This window comes from Coturnix japonica, chromosome 14 (genome assembly GCF_001577835.2).
Source record: "Coturnix japonica isolate 7356 chromosome 14, Coturnix japonica 2.1, whole genome shotgun sequence".
Taxonomy (NCBI): domain Eukaryota; kingdom Metazoa; phylum Chordata; class Aves; order Galliformes; family Phasianidae; genus Coturnix; species Coturnix japonica.
The window spans coordinates 11,560,980-11,577,838 of NC_029529.1; the positions used below are offsets into that span (position 1 = coordinate 11,560,980).

The 16,859-nt window shown below is 57.4% G+C and overlaps 1 protein-coding gene and 1 long non-coding RNA gene across 2 annotated transcripts; one reads left to right on the top strand and one right to left on the bottom strand.

Annotated features, from left to right (window-relative positions):
- Positions 1 to 28: 28 nt before the first annotated feature.
- FBXL16 (F-box and leucine rich repeat protein 16) lies at positions 29 to 12,598 on the bottom strand. Its single transcript, XM_015877212.2, has 6 exons — positions 12,172 to 12,598; positions 3,422 to 4,141; positions 2,073 to 2,581; positions 1,909 to 1,993; positions 1,385 to 1,448; positions 29 to 1,166 (listed from the first exon to the last, which is right to left on the bottom strand). Exons 2-6 carry the CDS (start codon positions 4,124 to 4,126, stop codon positions 1,018 to 1,020), a joined length of 1,512 nt encoding a protein of 503 aa, XP_015732698.1. The 5' UTR covers positions 4,127 to 4,141; positions 12,172 to 12,598; the 3' UTR covers positions 29 to 1,017.
- On the top strand, positions 12,429 to 16,448 carry LOC116654093. Its single transcript, XR_004308989.1, has 2 exons — positions 12,429 to 12,529; positions 13,356 to 16,448. It is a non-coding gene; the product is annotated as an uncharacterized LOC116654093 (long non-coding RNA).
- Positions 16,449 to 16,859: the final 411 nt, after the last annotated feature.

The window sequence follows — 16,859 nt, forward strand, 5'->3', positions numbered from 1 at the left end:
TTGGACAAAGGAGCCAGCGGAGGCGGCGGGTGGTGCAGCAGTTCCTTCCCGGCCGTTACAAAGGCAAAACAACCCGAAAGCGTGTCCGTGTCCGTGCCCGTGTCCGTGCCCATACCCCGTGCTGGCTCAGCCCCCAGCTCCCAACACTTGGGGTACCCCGAGGTGCTGGCTGGGCCCTGCAGTGGGGCAGTTTGGTGGCACCCGGGCGATGGCTTTAGGTCTGGAAGAAGCGGCGTTGCATCCCGAGGTGACGTCCCCCTGCCTTTGCTCGGCGTCCCCGCTGTCCCCGTGACACCTGCGAGCCGCGGTGGGGCACAGGGCCGGACCCCCAGCCCCATGGGGACAGTGGGACCCATCCCAGCCGGATGAATCGACTCTGGACATAAGAGTGGCCACAGTGGCGGTGGCCCCACATCCCTCCATGTTCCCCAGGCAGTAAAGGGTTGACAGCCCCTAGAAGCAAGGGGATATTGCCCCACTGACCCCATTGGAAATGGGGCACAGTGATGTGTTGGGGGAGGGGGGTAGGGAGGGAGGCCACAGCCCAGCTGGGAGAGCTGTGTGGAGGGGCTGGGTGGCAGCAGGGTGGCGGGCGCCACTTGTCACTGTCCCCCCTGCTGTGCCACGAGACTGAAGCAAGCGAGCATGCGAGGGTGGAGGAAAGCATCCTATGGATGGGCAAGGGGGGACGCACAGCACGGGGGGGGGGCAGCTTTTTTCTCCCATCTGGGGGTGCCCATGGCTCTGTGCAGGGGGTCCCGGGCTCCCGTCCGTGCAGCACCCATGGGTGCCAAAAAGCAGGGGTCTCCTCTCGCCGTGCCCAGGCCCCTCCGTGGCTGTGAGGCAGGGGCAAGTTGGGGGGTGCTGGCATCCAGGACATCGAGGCAGGGGCTTTACATGTGGGTCAGTTGAATGGGCAGCGTCTTTTGCACCCCCCCTAATCCTGCCGACGGGAAGAAATGGGTTGGGTGCCGTCGCAGCTGGGTTTAGGGGGGGCTGGTCCTCGTCAGGTGGGCGCTACTCGATGACCATGCAGCAGGGCAGGTGCTGGGAGAAGTACTTGAAGAGCTCTGGCGTGGCTCCCGGGCAGTTGGTGAGCTCCAGCTCCTCCAGCTCCTGCAGCTGTACCAGCCCCGAGAGGCCCGTGGTGGTCAACAAGGGGCAGCCTGCAGGGGGACAATGTCACTGTCACCATGGTGTTCCCATCCTTGTTCCCATCCCCATTCCCTTCCCCGTACCCCCATGTGGGTGCCACAGGACTTGAGGTTCCCTGAGCTCCAGGAACCCTGCCGTGATGAGGGTCCTCATTTCTGTTCCCAAGGACTGGCCTTGTCCCCATTCCCAGACACCCCCAGCCCCACATCACCTCATGCACAGGTCTCACCAGCAAGAGATAGCAGGCGTAGGCTGCCCATGCCCAGGAGGTGCTTCAGGCCAAAGTCCTGCACCTGTAAAAGAAACAGGAGTGGGACCAAGATGAAGACAGGCAGAGGTGCCAAAAATGGGGTACAGCACCCATGGATCCTGAGGCTGAGAGGGACGAGGTGGTGGGACTGAGTGATGGAGTAGGGTGGCGGAGCAGTACATTGGGTTAGTAATGGAGTAGTGGAGTGCAATAGGGTGATGGGATGTGGAGGTGGAACATGTTGGTGGGACATGACATGACAGTAGGGCAGGGTAATGGAATAAGGGATGGGACAGTATGATGGAGCTGAGCCCTACTGAGCCTACAGGTGCCCCCCATCTCTCCTCATATTCCCCACCCCTCATCATCCCTCTGCCCAGGGCTCTGCAGCAGACCCATGGCAGCATCCTGATTCCCCATCCCATCCCAGGTCAATGCCACCAGTGGTGTGGGTACATCCATGGGCTCCCAGTGTGGGCAGTCCAGCCCTAGTTCTCCCCTACCTGGCAGCACCAGCGCAGGTAAAGGCTCCGCAGGGATGACATGGTGGACAGATAGCTGAGACCAGTGTCAGTGATCCGCACACACCTGTGGAGACATAGGACATGAATCATCCCCAGCCCATGGCCACCTTGCTGCACCCACCACCCTTGGCATGATCCCATACCTGTCGAGCACCAGCTCCTCCAGCTTGTGCAGGTCACAGGCGATGTACTCCAGGGCCATGTCAGTGATGCGAGGGCACCAGGACAGGTCAAGGCTGCGTAGCTTGCGCAGGTTCTCAGCTACCAGCTCCACGCCATCATCTGTCACCTTGGAGCAGCCTGAGAGGCTGAGGACGCTCAGGTTGGGTAAGCTGTGCACCATGTTGACCACGCCATGGTTGGTGATCTCCCAGCAGGAATTGAGGCGCAGGGTGTGGGTGGTGTAACCCTGCTTGGCCGTGAAGTAGGCGAGAGCCGTGTCCGTCACATGGTAGGCTTGCAGGTTGAGCTCGGCAAGGTTGGGCAGGAGCTGTGAGATGGCTGCGATGGCATCGTCAGCCACGTTGATGCAGTCGCTGACGCTCAGTGCTGTGATGCGGGCATTGAGGCTTGACCACAGCCCGGCCTCCGTGAAGTCGTTGCAGCCCGACAGCTCCAGCCTCACCACACCCTGCATCTGCTCCAGCATCACCTGGCCAGGGGCAGCACAGAGTCAGAGAAGCATAGAATCATAGAATCCTAGCATCACTGAATATCCTGAGTTGGAAGGGACCCACAAGGATCACCGAGTCCAACTGCTGACTCCATACAGGGCCACCCAAGCCCTGAGAGCACTATCCCAGCACTTCTTGAACTCTGGCAGCTCGGTGCCATGACCACTGCCTTGGGAACATGTTCCATGCCCTCCACCCTCCAGTGAAGAACATTTCCCTAAGTTCCAACACAACCCTCCCCTGATTCAGCTCCATGCCATTCCCTCATCGCTCAACAGGCATCATCCCATTACTCTGCCTCTTCCCACTGACCAGACACAGCCTCACACAGCTGCTCCTTCCTGGAAGGGATGGGTAAAGGCTGTATGTGCTCCCATGGGTGATGGGGATAAACATCCTTCCCCAAAAGTTTGGGAGAGCAGCCCTACACCCTTCTGGATCCCAGGCCATGGACAGAGAGACGAGTAGGATGCTGATGCTGCCTGCCTGCTGATGACTGGGAGGTGGGCCATGTCCTTTGTGGGGAAAGAGAAAGCTCTCTCTGATACAGACTGTAGCATGCTTGTTTCCAGGTGCTGTTGTGCTTGTGGATTGACACATCTGAACATGTTGTGCCAAAGCCTGGGAGCATTGCCACATGGTGGAGAATCAAGCATTGTCCCCCAAACCTTGCCTCCACCTGGGGTGCAAACAGACTATGGAGACAGCACTAGAGACATCCATGGGGACATCTCTTCAGGGCAATCCATGGTGCCACCTTTCTGGCATCTAACCCATCCCCAGTCCCTGGCCACCTCACCAGTGCTGAGGTCACCTACCTCCAGCCCTGCATCCGTGATGGTTGACCTTTTAAGGCTCATAGACTTGACCCCCTTCTTGGACAAGGGGTAGTTGTCAATGAACTCACAAATGTCCAGGTCGGAGACGCCCACAAGGCAGAAACCATCAAAACCCCGCACAGCAAAGCCCTGCAGGCTGACAAACTCCTTCTCACCACCAGGCAGGACGTTGTAGAGCTCTTTGGTGTGCAGGACAGGTGTCAGACCCACCCAAAACTTGGGTTGGTAGAGCACTCGCCTCCAAGCCTTGCACACCTGTGCCAACACACACTTCTCGCAAGCCGAAAAGTACCAGAAGAGGCGGTTGAGGATCTTCTCATCCACCACCAGCTGCCTCTCTGAGGGTGAACCAGGCAGCCGTTCTGGAGAGGGATGCTCCGAGCCTGGAGTGGCCTCGCTCGAGTTCAGTGCCACCAAGGAGGTGCCGGGAGGGGATGAGACGCCAGCCAGAGCGGCCAGGGAAAGCGGTGAGGCCAGGCTGGGGACAGACAGGTCACTGCGGGGGGTTAAGGCTGGGCTGAGGATGGCAGGCACGGAGGAAGGCTGGCACAGGCGGTTTTTCACGGCAGGGGTGCCTTTGGTGATGCTGGCAGAGCCGAGGCCGTTGGGCTGTGTGGGGATCTTTACCAGTCCATTGCGAGGCAAACATGGGGGCTTGGTGTCGCCGTTTCTCGAGTTCGACATCTTCCACAGGTCTCTCTGCAATACAGAAGGGTGGTAAGCAGGTTTAGGCCAGCACTGGGCTCACTGGGATACATGGCTTGGGTGACAGAGACTACACATGCCATGCTGTCCAGTGAGCCCGTGCCAACTGGGTGCCATGGCTTGCGGTGGCACTGCATCAAAACAAGCTAATAAATATTTCAGCTGCAGCCAGACAGGCTTTCAAATGGCCCTGCCACACCCCACCATGCATTATTAATCACATTTCCCTCTATAAATACAGAGGTGAATAATTGATGGGGGCTTGATTCCCCCCACCACCCAGTGCCTGGCACAGTGCCCCAGCAGTGTCGACCCATCCTGCCAACACCCTGTGCCCCAGCACACAAGCTCACCCGAACCAAACCCTGCCAAAGGACTAGGTTCCCATCCCCTTTAGGGCCCAGCTTGAGATGGAGCCAGAGGAGGCTGGGCTTCCAGAGCATCCATGGGCATGGGAGGAGCTGGAACCTGCAGAAATGGAGCCCATGGGGATAAGAGAGACAGAGTTGTCACTCCCGGGTCCTGAGGGACAGGCACTGCTCAGTGACAGCCATGCCTGAGTGGCACATTAGCTTGTGCTTGCTAATGGGACCTGAGGACACAGTCAGCAGCTCCCCCTCAAAGCCACAATAAAAGCTGAGATTAAAGTGAGAAAATACTTTGGATGGCTGAGGCCTGTAGGAGGGGAGCCTGGCAGAAAGGGACAGGAGGTGGCAGCGGCCATGTCTCTGCTTTCTGCCCCCAAGTAGGTGACTGAGGGCACCAAGAGAGCAGAGTGTTGGCTGTTGAGCCACAGATGTTGCTGGTGGCTCAGGTATGCAGGCTTTGGGGCTGTCCCACCCTGGAGACAGTGCTGGCCTAAGTCAGACACTACACTGCACCCCAACAGTCCCAGGACACAGCTGGAGATCTCCCTGCTGCTCCCAGCCCATTGCTCCAACCCTCCCATCATCTCCATGCCCTGCTGCACCAGCAAGAAGGGGAGCAGCCCCCCGAATTGAGAGCCCAGAGATCCCCCACCAGCTTTCTCCCAGACTTTGCCCCACTCTTTAAGGGCCAGTTTTCTGCCCATTCACCCTGCAGATGGGAAGCAGCCAGTGGTGAAGCCTCTCACCTCCCCACAGCAGCCTGGCACAGTGGCATTGGCACTGCCAGAGCCCATCCTTCGGGAATGGATCTGGCCCTGAGCAGACAGCCTGACGCCACTTCCCACTTGGATGCGGCCTCTGCTGCTTTCACTTACACTGACCTATAGAGGGTTTGGGCCTCGGATGCTTGAATAAATTTGCTTGAAAGCAGAAGAAGAGGGGAAAATGAAAAAAAAAAAACAACAAACCACACAGCAGCTCCAAGGTTGGCAGCAATTAGGGAAGCAAACAGAACGTGCACCAGGGTGTCTAACACAGCACTACAACACAAATCAAAACAGATAATTACTGCACAGCACAGAAGGGCTGTTGCTCCGGCACAGAGCCCACAGTGAGAGAAATTCACCATGCTGGCTGCCTTTGGGGGGAGGTCAGGTGGTGGGAGAGGGGCAGCCCGTGGTCTCCAGACATCGGAAGGCAAGTCAGGGGTGGGGGCTCCCACGGGGGACAGCCACAGGAGGAGACAGATGCTGACAATCATCAGACTGTAATTCAGCCAGAGGGAGGCATTGGCAGCAGTTACAACCAGCTCAGAGTGAGGTTCACCCTAAAGGCAGGGCTTGGGTGGTGGACTTGGTGGCTTTCAGAGTTCTGCCTTGGGAAGCTAAGCCAGCTTACCCTGCCCCAGGCACTGAAGCTGCCTGTCTGGCTTACAGATATCCCAAACCATGAATGAGCTGGGAAGTCACTTCAAGTAGGAACACAAACAGGGATGGAGGCCTTCTGAGCAAAGGTAGGTTTCAGGCAAGGATAGCAGGAAGCTGGGCCTACAGGGATATGGCTGTGTCCATCCAGGCTTACTGTACATGTCTGTATATCTCTGATAAAATGGACAACCAGGGATTCTATCAGCCTGAAAGCATCTGGACCTTGCCTGGAGAAGAGAGCATCTTGGAGACTGTGGCAGGGAGCACAGGCTGGGGAGGACTGCTGGCTTAATAATCACTTCATTGCCTCTGGAGTTGCCCTTCACTGCTACAGAAAAGCCTCCAGCAGCAGCCTTACAGTCTCCTCTGGCTTAGAGGGGAGCCCACACTGCTCCATTGTAGAAAGTGCAAGTACTCCATCCTTTAGAGCTTCTGTGCACTGGGATATATGGGGCACACCATGCCCTGCCCCGGGCCCTTCCTCTAATGCACTGGGACAGCCTTGGAAAAGTCAGTACAGAGTTTTGCACTCTCAAGTCCCAGTTTTGGCACCTTTGCCCCTTCTGATGTTCCTGCCATTCTGCAGATACCTCCACATATTTGTTTTTTTCCCTCAATCCAAAGCAAAGAGCAGAGATTTGATCCTTCATCCTCTCTCAGAAGGAGTGTTAAATGCTTGGCATAACCATCCTAACTCTGGGACTTTACGAGAAGGACTCAGCTTCAGAGACCCTCGTGCAAGCCCCCTCTGCTCTCCCAGGCCTCATAAGGGAGGTTTCTGCCAGCTGTGCCAAATCTCAGTTCACAGTGGGAGGAAACCTGACAAAAGCAAAGGGCACATTCTTTTAGTCTCCCAAATTGATTCCAGGGTGCACATTTCACAGGAAATGTCACTGCGGTGAAATCGCTCCATTCATGAGGGCTTTCTCATCCACAATGAGTGATGATGCAGTGGTGGGGGGCGGAATTGACGCAGGAAGAGAGAAGAAAGAAGGGGGTCTAAGAGTGTGTCACTACAAACATTACGTGGATGATGAAGCTGGGAAGGATAAGACAAAAGTACCCAGGAAGGGAGCATTTGTCCAAACCATTGGAGAGTTTACTGTCTCCATATGGTAACGATAAGGGATGGGAACCTCGAGACACAGGTGGGGTGAGCAGTCACCTACTAACACCACCCCCGTGTATGTACGGGCTCCCTCTGCCCAGGCTGTGGCAGAGATGCACTGGGTCAGTCTGCGGTCCAGCTGCAACCAGATTTGAGGGTCACTGTGGGCTCTGGGCCATCGGGGCAGCTCAGGGGACACCGGAGACTCAGGGCTGGCAGGACTCGGTGGTCCATGGAGAGAGACTGCAGAGGTCCTGGCAGCGATCGGCACCGCGTACAGACACACAGCTCCCCTTCCGTTCAGGACTATGGACAGCGACCCCGTTCAGCACCATGGACAGTGACACCGGCCCCGTTCAGCACGACAGGGAGCGGCAGCAAAACCTTGCAGAAACACCCCTCAAAACGGCCCGAAAGACCCCTACCACCTTTGCTGTCCCTCGTAATGCCCCCCCTGCTGCCCCACCAGGTCCCTGTGTAGGGCTCCTGCTGCCCTGCTAGCCTCCCGCGCAGCCCTGTTATTGCAGCGCCAGAATCCAAGGCTGATGCAAAATTATTTCTGTAGAGCTACTGCTTCAGTGACAGAGAGCTGCTCGGCAGCAAGCAGCCATCGCTCACGGCTTTCTGCACACACACACATACACAAACAGATATGCTTGGACACACACACACACACACTCACATCAGAGCCCTAGGGGCTGGCGGATGCACCTTGCATGAGCCTCGATATGGAGACACACATATACATGCACATATACACACACAAACAGACATAAGCGCATGCACACACACACTCACGCAGGGTTGCATCAGCTGAATTCATTAGCCCATCTATTTTTACTAATGCAGCAAATCAAGTTGCTCTACAGGCAGAGAAAACACACCCGAGACCCAACGCTGTGGCAGAGCACACAGCCAAAGCTTTTGTCCAGCAGTCTCAAGGGTAACAGCTGCCCAGAACCACCAACTGTGTACAACAATCCCAACCATCAACAATGCTATGCTGGCTCTTGCTTTGGGGGCTGAACCTGAAGACCAAAGCACATGGTAGTAATAAAGATATCCCTCTGTAAAGACTGCCTTCCCCAGCAATGCTCAGCAGTGTGTGAGCTGTCTCTTGCTCTGACTGCATCAGGTCAGCCCACTGTCTGTGCAGTGTGCAGTCGGGGGGGGGTATATGTATGGCTGTCCTCTCAGCACCTTGGCAATGCAGAGGAGGCAGAGAATCCCCAGAAGAGCCTCTTACTCCCCTAGAGATGGAGGGGCAGCTGTTGTGTTTAGGTGCAGAGGCTGCCTATACAGAGGCACCTTTGTGAGTGCACATGTGGACCAGAGATCTGGAGCTCTGGACTCACACACATCAGCTGGGAGAGAGGCTCAGAGCACAGCTCCAAAGTCAGCACTATCTTTTCCACTGCAGCACGAACCAGGAATTCATGATGGGAAAAAGACCATATTCTGCTCTCTGTCGCTTGGCCCAGAGACCTGCTTGTGTGATGGGAGCTGGGAAACTCCTTCCTAGAATTATCCTGAGGAGACCTTGAGAGACTAGAAAGATGAATGCAGCTCTCCTGCTCCTCTCCCCGCTCCTAATGATGTCAGTGAGCTCATTCCACCTTGCAATAGACAAAGAGGCTTGTGGGGTCCTGGGAATAAACCCAAAGGCCAAAGTTCCCCGCAGCAGGCAGTAGGGTCCCCTCTGGCTGCTGCACTCTCTTCCCTTGTTCTTCCCAGAGTTTGTCACTTCTGCGTGATCCCAGCCCGAGTGGGAGGGAATGCAGGCTCCACTCTATGCCAGTCCATCCTCAACCTCCTCAGCCTTCAGGAGGGCAAGGGGCAGCACTGGTTCTGGCCATAGCCATTCCATAGTCTCTCAAATATGTCAAGCATTGACCTCCTCCCTATCCCAGGGCTCCATGTTCCAGAAGGAGCCTCAGCAGGAGGAGAAATCCACATCCAGTGGTGGCTGTCAGCAAACTTTTATGCACAGACGTGGACAGAGTTGGGTGGCGACTGTTGCTGACCTGGGCTCACCTTCTTCAGCCTCCTTCAGATGTACCAGGCCTCCTTGCTGAAGGGAGGGTGCTCATGCTTCCATGTGCCTCAGCTAAGCTTCTCCCTGCTCCCTGTTAACCATGAGGTTGTTCTGGGAGAGCAGCTCCTGTTGTGTAACAGCCAGAGTGTGCCCATTTGATGGAGCTGGGTACACTGTAGCCCTGCTCCTTGCCCCTCTTTGTCCCAGGAGCAGACATAAAGGAAAGGCCCTGAGTGCTGATTAAGGGTCTCATTGAGGAGAGATGAGCCAACCTGTAGCTGTTCCTAGGACATCGATGAGCTTCCTTGGTACTGCTGGGACAAGCACCTCTTCCAGGGCCTTCAGACGTCTTCATCACTCCAGACATAGCAATGGCCACACAAACAGTGAATCTTTTATGCCAGGCCAGTGTGACAACCTGAAGCTCTCAGTACTGTGGAGCAGACCTGAGGCCCTGAACAGGTCCTGCCCACAGGTGCCCATGATGAAAGGGATGATTCAACACCAATATCAGCCTCTTCCCATGCAACCAGCCCAGCCTGAGTCCTGCCCCAGACACTAGACCTGAGAGAACACAGTGCTCAGTTGGAACCTGTGCTATCCCATGGCACCTAGACCTGGGGTGAGACAGAATAGGGATAAGGGAAGTGGTGGGACATCAGGGCAGGGAAGCAGTGCTGAGCCACAGAACCGCTGCTGCAGGGTGCTGGAGTTGCTCAGTGCTGATATAAGTTCAGAAAGTTGTTAGGTTCTGGCTTCTGATCAAGGTCATGGCCCTGTTGCAAGGAGGCAATGCAGCCCTGGTACTCCATGTCCTCTCACCCTCCTCAATTTCCCCACCAACCATCAGTGCTGATGCTGTGTGATGGGGGCTACTGGTGCTCCATGGGCCAGCAGGAGGCCCAAACCCAGCTCATGGGGCAGCCCCAAGGCCAGCTGCTTGTCCAGAAGCTGGACAGAGCTCGAGCAGAGAGAAACCCCGAGGAACACTTTCAGCTTTTATGTCCCTTCCCTGAATGCTCTGCCATCCCCAGAGCACCTGAAGAATGCGTGCAGTCCCATGATGGGTGGGCAGGGACTTGGAATGGGTAAGAAGCTGCCAAAGGATTTGCGCTTGCCTGCACATTCCATTATGCTCCTGGCACAGCATGAGCACAGCTACTAGCCCCAGAAGCAATGGGTTCCCAAGAGCCCTGGCCTCCCTTCTGTCATGCCACGTTCCCATGGGGTGTGCAATATGGAGGTGGCCACATCGGAGAGAACAGAGGACCCTACCATTCCACTTGCCTTCCCACATGTCACCCCCAGCCCCAGCTTGAGCAAGGACCCCCAACACCACCAGAATTCAGATTCGGGGAGACAAGAGGTTCCCAGTAGTGGAGAGGCTCAGCCACCACATCCCCACTGCAACAAAGAGGAAAACAGGCCTGGAGGATGGAGCAGGGATCGATGTGGGGGAAGCCAGCTCGGGGAAAAATAGATATCTATCTCATTAAAAATGGATGCTGAAGTGAGTCCTCCCCACTCCAAAGCCACCTCCCTCCCTCTTCCTGGTAGCTGGAGTGAAATCAGCGCTGAGCTTCCAGAGGAGGGGAAATGCCAGCCCCGTGCATCTCTCTCTCTGCACTCACTGAGTGCCCCCAAACCCCCTACCCCAGTCCCTGGCCCAGAACCCCTGTCAGAGCTCCCCTACCACAGAAGCACTCCAGTCTCTGCCACCAGAACACTATCACATCCTGCCAATGCCACCAGATCAGGCACTGGGGCACTTGGGGCACCAAACAAGACCCCATAGTAATCTCAGACCCCCACATCACTGAGGCCACGGGAACTCTGCCTAGACCTGGTTACAGCTCACCAACCTTGTGCCTTAGTTCTCCCATCATTTGGCCCAGCCTGCCCTAGCACAAGAAGCTTCACTCCTGTGGAGATTCTACAGCCACAGTGGGGTGCCCCATAATGAGCTGGGACTCTGAGATGCCAAGATGTTGGGATGACAAACTGCTTGGATGCTGGAGTGTAAAAGGGGGATGGAGTGTAGGGATTTTAGGGTAGCAGCCTGCTGGGATCCCACTGTGCTGGGATATCAGTGTGTTGGGATGACAGGATGACAGAGTGACACTGCTACGAGGTTTTAAGGTGCCAGGGGTCTCACACTGTTGGTGTGTTTGGATGGTGGGGTATCAGGATGATGGGGTGTTGCAGGATCAGGGTACTGGAGTCCCACAGTTTAATGGTGCTCAGATGCCAGGATGGTGAGGTGCAAGGCTGCTGGGACGCTGGGGTAATGGGGTGATGGGATCTTAGATTGCCAAGCTGCTGGGATCTCATAGTGTTTAAGTACCAGGGTCCTGGTTTGTTGGAATATCAGGGTGATGGGGTGCTGGAATGATGGGGTGCTGAGAATTTAAGGTGCCATGGTAGCAGGATAGTGGAATCCCATGGTGCTAGAATGCTAGGATGCAGGGGTCCAAGGGTAATAGGTTTTAGGGTGCCAGGGGATGCGGCTCCAGAGGTCCCAGTCTCTTTTACCCCACAGAACCATGGAAGAAGGCGAGCAGCCAGAGGGGGTGAGGGGGTGCTTCAGGAACTGGGGGGGGGAGGGAAGGGGGAAGGTGGGGAAAGCAAGCAACAAGGCAACAACCCCCCACCCTACCTCTCTCTCCATGCTGGTAACCGCACTCATCCCAAAACCTCCCTACAGGGCAGCCGGTGCCAGCCCACTCCCTGCCTTCTGGGCCCCCGTTCGGGGGGAGGGAGGGGGGGGGAAGCGGGGGAAGGGAGGCGAGTGGTACGGAGAGGGGCTTCTCCGTTACCTTCTCCCTCTCCTTCCCCCTCGGCCAGGAGCACGGGGCCCATTCCGCCGCCGTTATATAACGGTGCTGCGGGATGCTGCACCGGGGGCTGCGGCCCCAGCCCCCTCCCCGCCCGCCGGGGCCGTACCGCGATGTGCGGGCTTTGTGTCGCAATGGTTTCCCGAGAGCGAATCACCATCATCATCATCAACAACAACAATAATAATAACAAAAAAGAGAAAAACAAAACAACCCCCCCAACCCCCATACAATAAATAAGCCATCCCTTACCTCCAGCTCTCCCAGCTCATGCCATGCCGTGCGCGGACAGCCGCTCCTTTCCTGCGCGAGGAAACCTCGAGGAGGAGGAAGAGGAGGAGGAAGAGAGGAGGGGAGGAAGATGGGTGCTCGGTGCGGCTCGGCCTCAAGCCGACAAAAATAAAGGAAAGAAGCGGTGGGGAGGGGAGAGGGCCGGATCCTGCTCGGTGCAGGGCAGCTGTGAGAGGCTCGCACACGCGCGTGTGCACACGCAGCCTCCCCGCGTCCGTACCGCCGCCCGTTAAAGAGACACCGCCGCCGGGAGCGACAACGCAGCGTCGAGGTCCCCGAGATGGTCCCGGTCCTCGCGGCACCGAACGGCAGCGACCAGGTGAGGGGGGAAGGAACCGGGGAGCTGAGAGCCCCCGAACCGCGGGGAGGGACGGGAGGGTGGGAGGCACCGGAGGGAGGGGTGGGGGTGGGAAGAGGGAGGGAGGGATGCGGGGACGGATGGAGGGGTGGAGAAAGAGATGGATGGATGGATGGATGGATGGATGGATGGATGGATGGATGGATGGATGGATGGATGGAGGGATGGATGGAGGGATGGAGGGATGGAGGGATGGATGGATGGATGGATGGATGGATGGATGGATGGAGGGATGGATGGATGGATGGATGGATGGATGGATGGATGGAGGGATGGAGGGATGGAGGGATGGATGGAGGGATATGTGGCTGCAGATTTAGGCATGGAGGGGTCGATGGATGGTGGAGGGATGGAGGGAGAGAAGGGTGGGGGAATCAATGGAGAGAGGGATAAATATGTGGAGGAATAGATGGAGGGATGGGTGCAGGGACACGTGGATGGTTGGAGAAATAGATGAAGGGATGGAGGAAAAGATGAAGGGATGAAGGGGTAGATATGGGGACGGAGGGTTGGGTGGAGGGACAGGTGCAAGAACAGATAGATGGTTGGATGTAGGGAGGTACAGATGCAGGGGGAATCATAGAATCATAGACTTGTGGAATGGCTGGTGCTGGAAGGGACCTCAAAGATCATCTGGTTCCAGAAGGATGGAGGGATGGAAGGATGGAGAGATGGATGCAGGAACAGATGAATGGAGGGAGAGATTAATAGACAGATGGAGGGATAGAAGGCTAGATGGACAAAAGAATGGATGGAATGATGGGTGTTTTCTCTGTCTTCCCACCAGGACACTGGCAAAAGGCAATCCCTGTGCTGAACCCTCTTGGCTGATAGCCTTGGTCCCACTGGCAGCCCCCAATACAGAGGTGTGCAGTGGGGATGATCCAGCATCCCAACAAGCTGTGTGAGCCTGCACTGAGGGAAGTGCAGATGTTTTCACTGCCCCATTTATTCCTGTGTTGCCCAGCTCTGCACCCACTCAGCAACTCCAGAATGGGGCCCTGCTCCCCAAACTGGAAGGGATAGGTTTAGGCATAATGCTTAACCCCTTCCCATTACAGTACTGTAGTGGGATAAGCTAGGCTGGCTGCCACCCGGCCAGGCCCTGGGGACGCTGATGTAACTGCCAGGATCTGGCTGCCTCCATTATTTATAAGGCAGGTCGGATTTCGTGCTGGCAATGGAGAGTATCTGGGGGGAGGATGTACACACACACATACACACTCATAATCCCACCCCACAGCTGGAAGCGCTGCATCCCCACAGCACAACTGGCTCTGTCCCATGTGCAAAGGGAGGACAGCAGCCATGGGGGTGATGGAGTGGGGAGCTGGTGGGGCTGAGGGCTGCTGGCACTCAGGTGTATCCCTTGTGCGGGCACACAGCAGCCTCAGCCATCCCCCATCCTGCCCAGCAGGTGACAACTGCAGGACAAGGGGCTGGAGGGATCAGCGAGCAGCACATGTGGGGCTGTGGCCTTTTCCATGTCACACATCTGTCCCTCAGTGACCCCGGTGAGAGCCTGGTGGTCCTTCCCTGTATGATGCCGTGTCCCCACAGGGATGTTCTCACGGGGACAGTCACCCAGCAGCAGCCCCTATGTGTGCAGCGGGTGGCAGTCCTCCCAGCTCCCACCCCTACTACCCACATGGGCTCTGGAGTCGGTCCCCACGTTATGGGCCGAGCATCCCTGGGCCAGCTGGGCCATGGGTACCAAAGCTGGACCGCAGTGCGCAGGGTGCCGTCGCTGCAGCAACCGCGGTCGCCTAGCGATGGCTGTCTCCCGGTAACCCGTCGCCTAGCGATGGGGGATTTTTCACAGCTCTGGATGAAGAGATGCGGGTTATTTTTAGCCCGCCTGCAAATCAATAGGCAGCTCCATTCGCCGCCGGAGAGGATGCACGTGCCAGGACAGCCTTACTGGCTTCTGCTTTGGGGGCTGACGGTGATGGGGACAACCTGGGGACACCGCCTTCGGTGCAGCCCTACTGCTCCTAGTGGGGCTCAGCCCCCTGCTGTCCCCATCTGGGGGGCAATATCCTCCAGGTCTTGAAGACAGGTGAGGGCAGAACCCAGAGGTGGGGACCCTCATCCTGCTGTGGGTTCACTCACCTGGCCATGAGGACCCTCTCCCAGCCTGAAGGACACCTGTCCTGCCATGGGGACCCTCCTCTGGCCATGGGGAACCTCATCCCACTGCTGAGTGCCCTCACCCACACCTGGGATCCTCATCCTGACCTGGGAACCTTCTTTCACTTGCAGACACCTAATGCCAAAATGAGATCCCTCACCTGGCCACGTGGACCCTCACCCAGCTAATGAGGAATCTTGTCCTTACATGAGGACCTTCACCTGGCCATGGGGTCCACCATTGCACTTCAGTGACCTTCACTCAGGGACCCTGCCCCACAGCGGAGCCCCTTGGCATAATGTCCCCCTCCTGACATCCCTCAGTACACTGTGAGGGGACAAGGATACACATAGGGCCAGGGACCAGGGCACTCAGTGTCTTGGGATCCAGCGAGGCTGGGAGCTGATGTGAGGCCTCCTGAGCTATTTTTTGGGGATGGTGTGGGTGCCTGACGCAGACTCAGTTCCGACGGGCTTTCTTGGCTCAGTGGGAGCAGCTCCCCACGCAGCCACAGCTTCAGGAGGGGATGGGGAGCCCCAGCCTCTGAGCAGCCCTTCGGGGTCAGGCCCCAGCCCCTTCCTCTCTGAGATGCCCCTGCAGCTCCCCGCCCACCCCACAGCACCTCTGCCTCCCCAGGAGTCCTTCTGCCCACCCTACTCCACCGTGTCCTGTGTTGGTGTATGGGCAGAGCTGAGGCAGGATCAGGCCCAGAGCTGTCGACCCCAAATCCCTGCTTGGGGGGGGTGTCGGGGGTAGGGGGGGTGCAGAGCCGTGTCCGCAGTCACAAGAGGGCACTGCGAGCCCGCAGCATCCCGGCCCTGGGGCTCAGAGAAGCTCGGGGACCCCCAGCGACACGAGAGCCGGGCCCTGGGCAGCCAACCCCACGGGGGTGACAATGGCAGGATGTCCCCAGCACAGGGACATGTAATCCCTCGTGGCTGTGGTGGTGGTTGCTGCGTGGTGGCCCCTGCAGCAGGTGGGTGGTTGAGGTGGGGGGACTGCAGCACCACGTAATGGGGACAGGGGGGACACTGGAGGTGACTTGAGGTGATGGCTCAGAGACTCAGCCTGGGGACAAGACCTGGAGACGTGGCCATGGGCAGAGCTCCTGGACCAAGATATTTCAGTTGGTGGCACCTCTGGCTGCCCCCAGGGATGCTTCACCCCACCAGGGCTCACTGAGCAATGAGTGGCTTTGGGCTGTGTGTGCTGCACAGGGCTTTGCTCCTTCCCAGTTCAGCCCAGTATGGTCTCATTTCAACTCATTTGGCCCAGTTCAGGTCCAGTTCAACTCATTTCAGCCCAGTTCGACCCACTTCAGGCCCGGCTCTGGGAGCTCGGTGGGCAGCAGCCCTGACCCTGCTGCCTTTGTCCATCTCCCACAGCATCCACCCTCTCCCGGCCTTAATTTTCCACGGATTCCATCAGATTGACTTCTTTCAGTGTCATTTCATGGCCGGAGGGCTCTGAATCCCTCTCCCCCCCCACCTTCCCTCCTCGTGCCCGTCCCCCTCCTCTTCCCCTCCTTTCTCTTTCTTTCTGCCATCCAAATTTACAATCCCTCATTTCCATTCCGCTCCACCCTCTCTCCGGGGACTTTGTTCTCCGCCTGTATCATCGCACAGCAATTGTTCCGTGTTTATTTCAAACATTTTGGCGGGCTGTCACTCGATGGAAACTTAATTAATTGCAGGGTTTGTGAGCCCGGCACAATGGTGTCTGAAGGGAAAATAAAATCAAATGCCATAATTGGGAGAAGCTCGTTGAATGAAGGGGAGATGGAGGAGATGCAGATGTGCGGCTGGCGGCCGGATGCTGAGCTGTCCAAACTGGGGGGGAGATCCTTTCAAAGGGAGGTTTGGGGATGGGATTGGGGGTCCCGGGGTGTGCCCTGTGAGCCAGGCCCAGGTCCAAACGCTGCGGCCCCTTCTCGAGCAATCCCCTCCGTGGGGAGGCAATTGGGGGGGGGGGGTCCCGGGTTATGGGGGGACGTGGGGATGCGATAAGCCCTGCCACCCCCCTAAGCCCTGGGGTCCCTCGGAGGTGACGAACCGATCCCCACTCCCCGCGTGGGATGCTCAGGGAGGAGGTTTTTGGGGGGGGGAGGGTTGGGGGGACAGCCCCGCCCCTCCGCCCCTATTGGCTCAAAGTTTGGGGGCG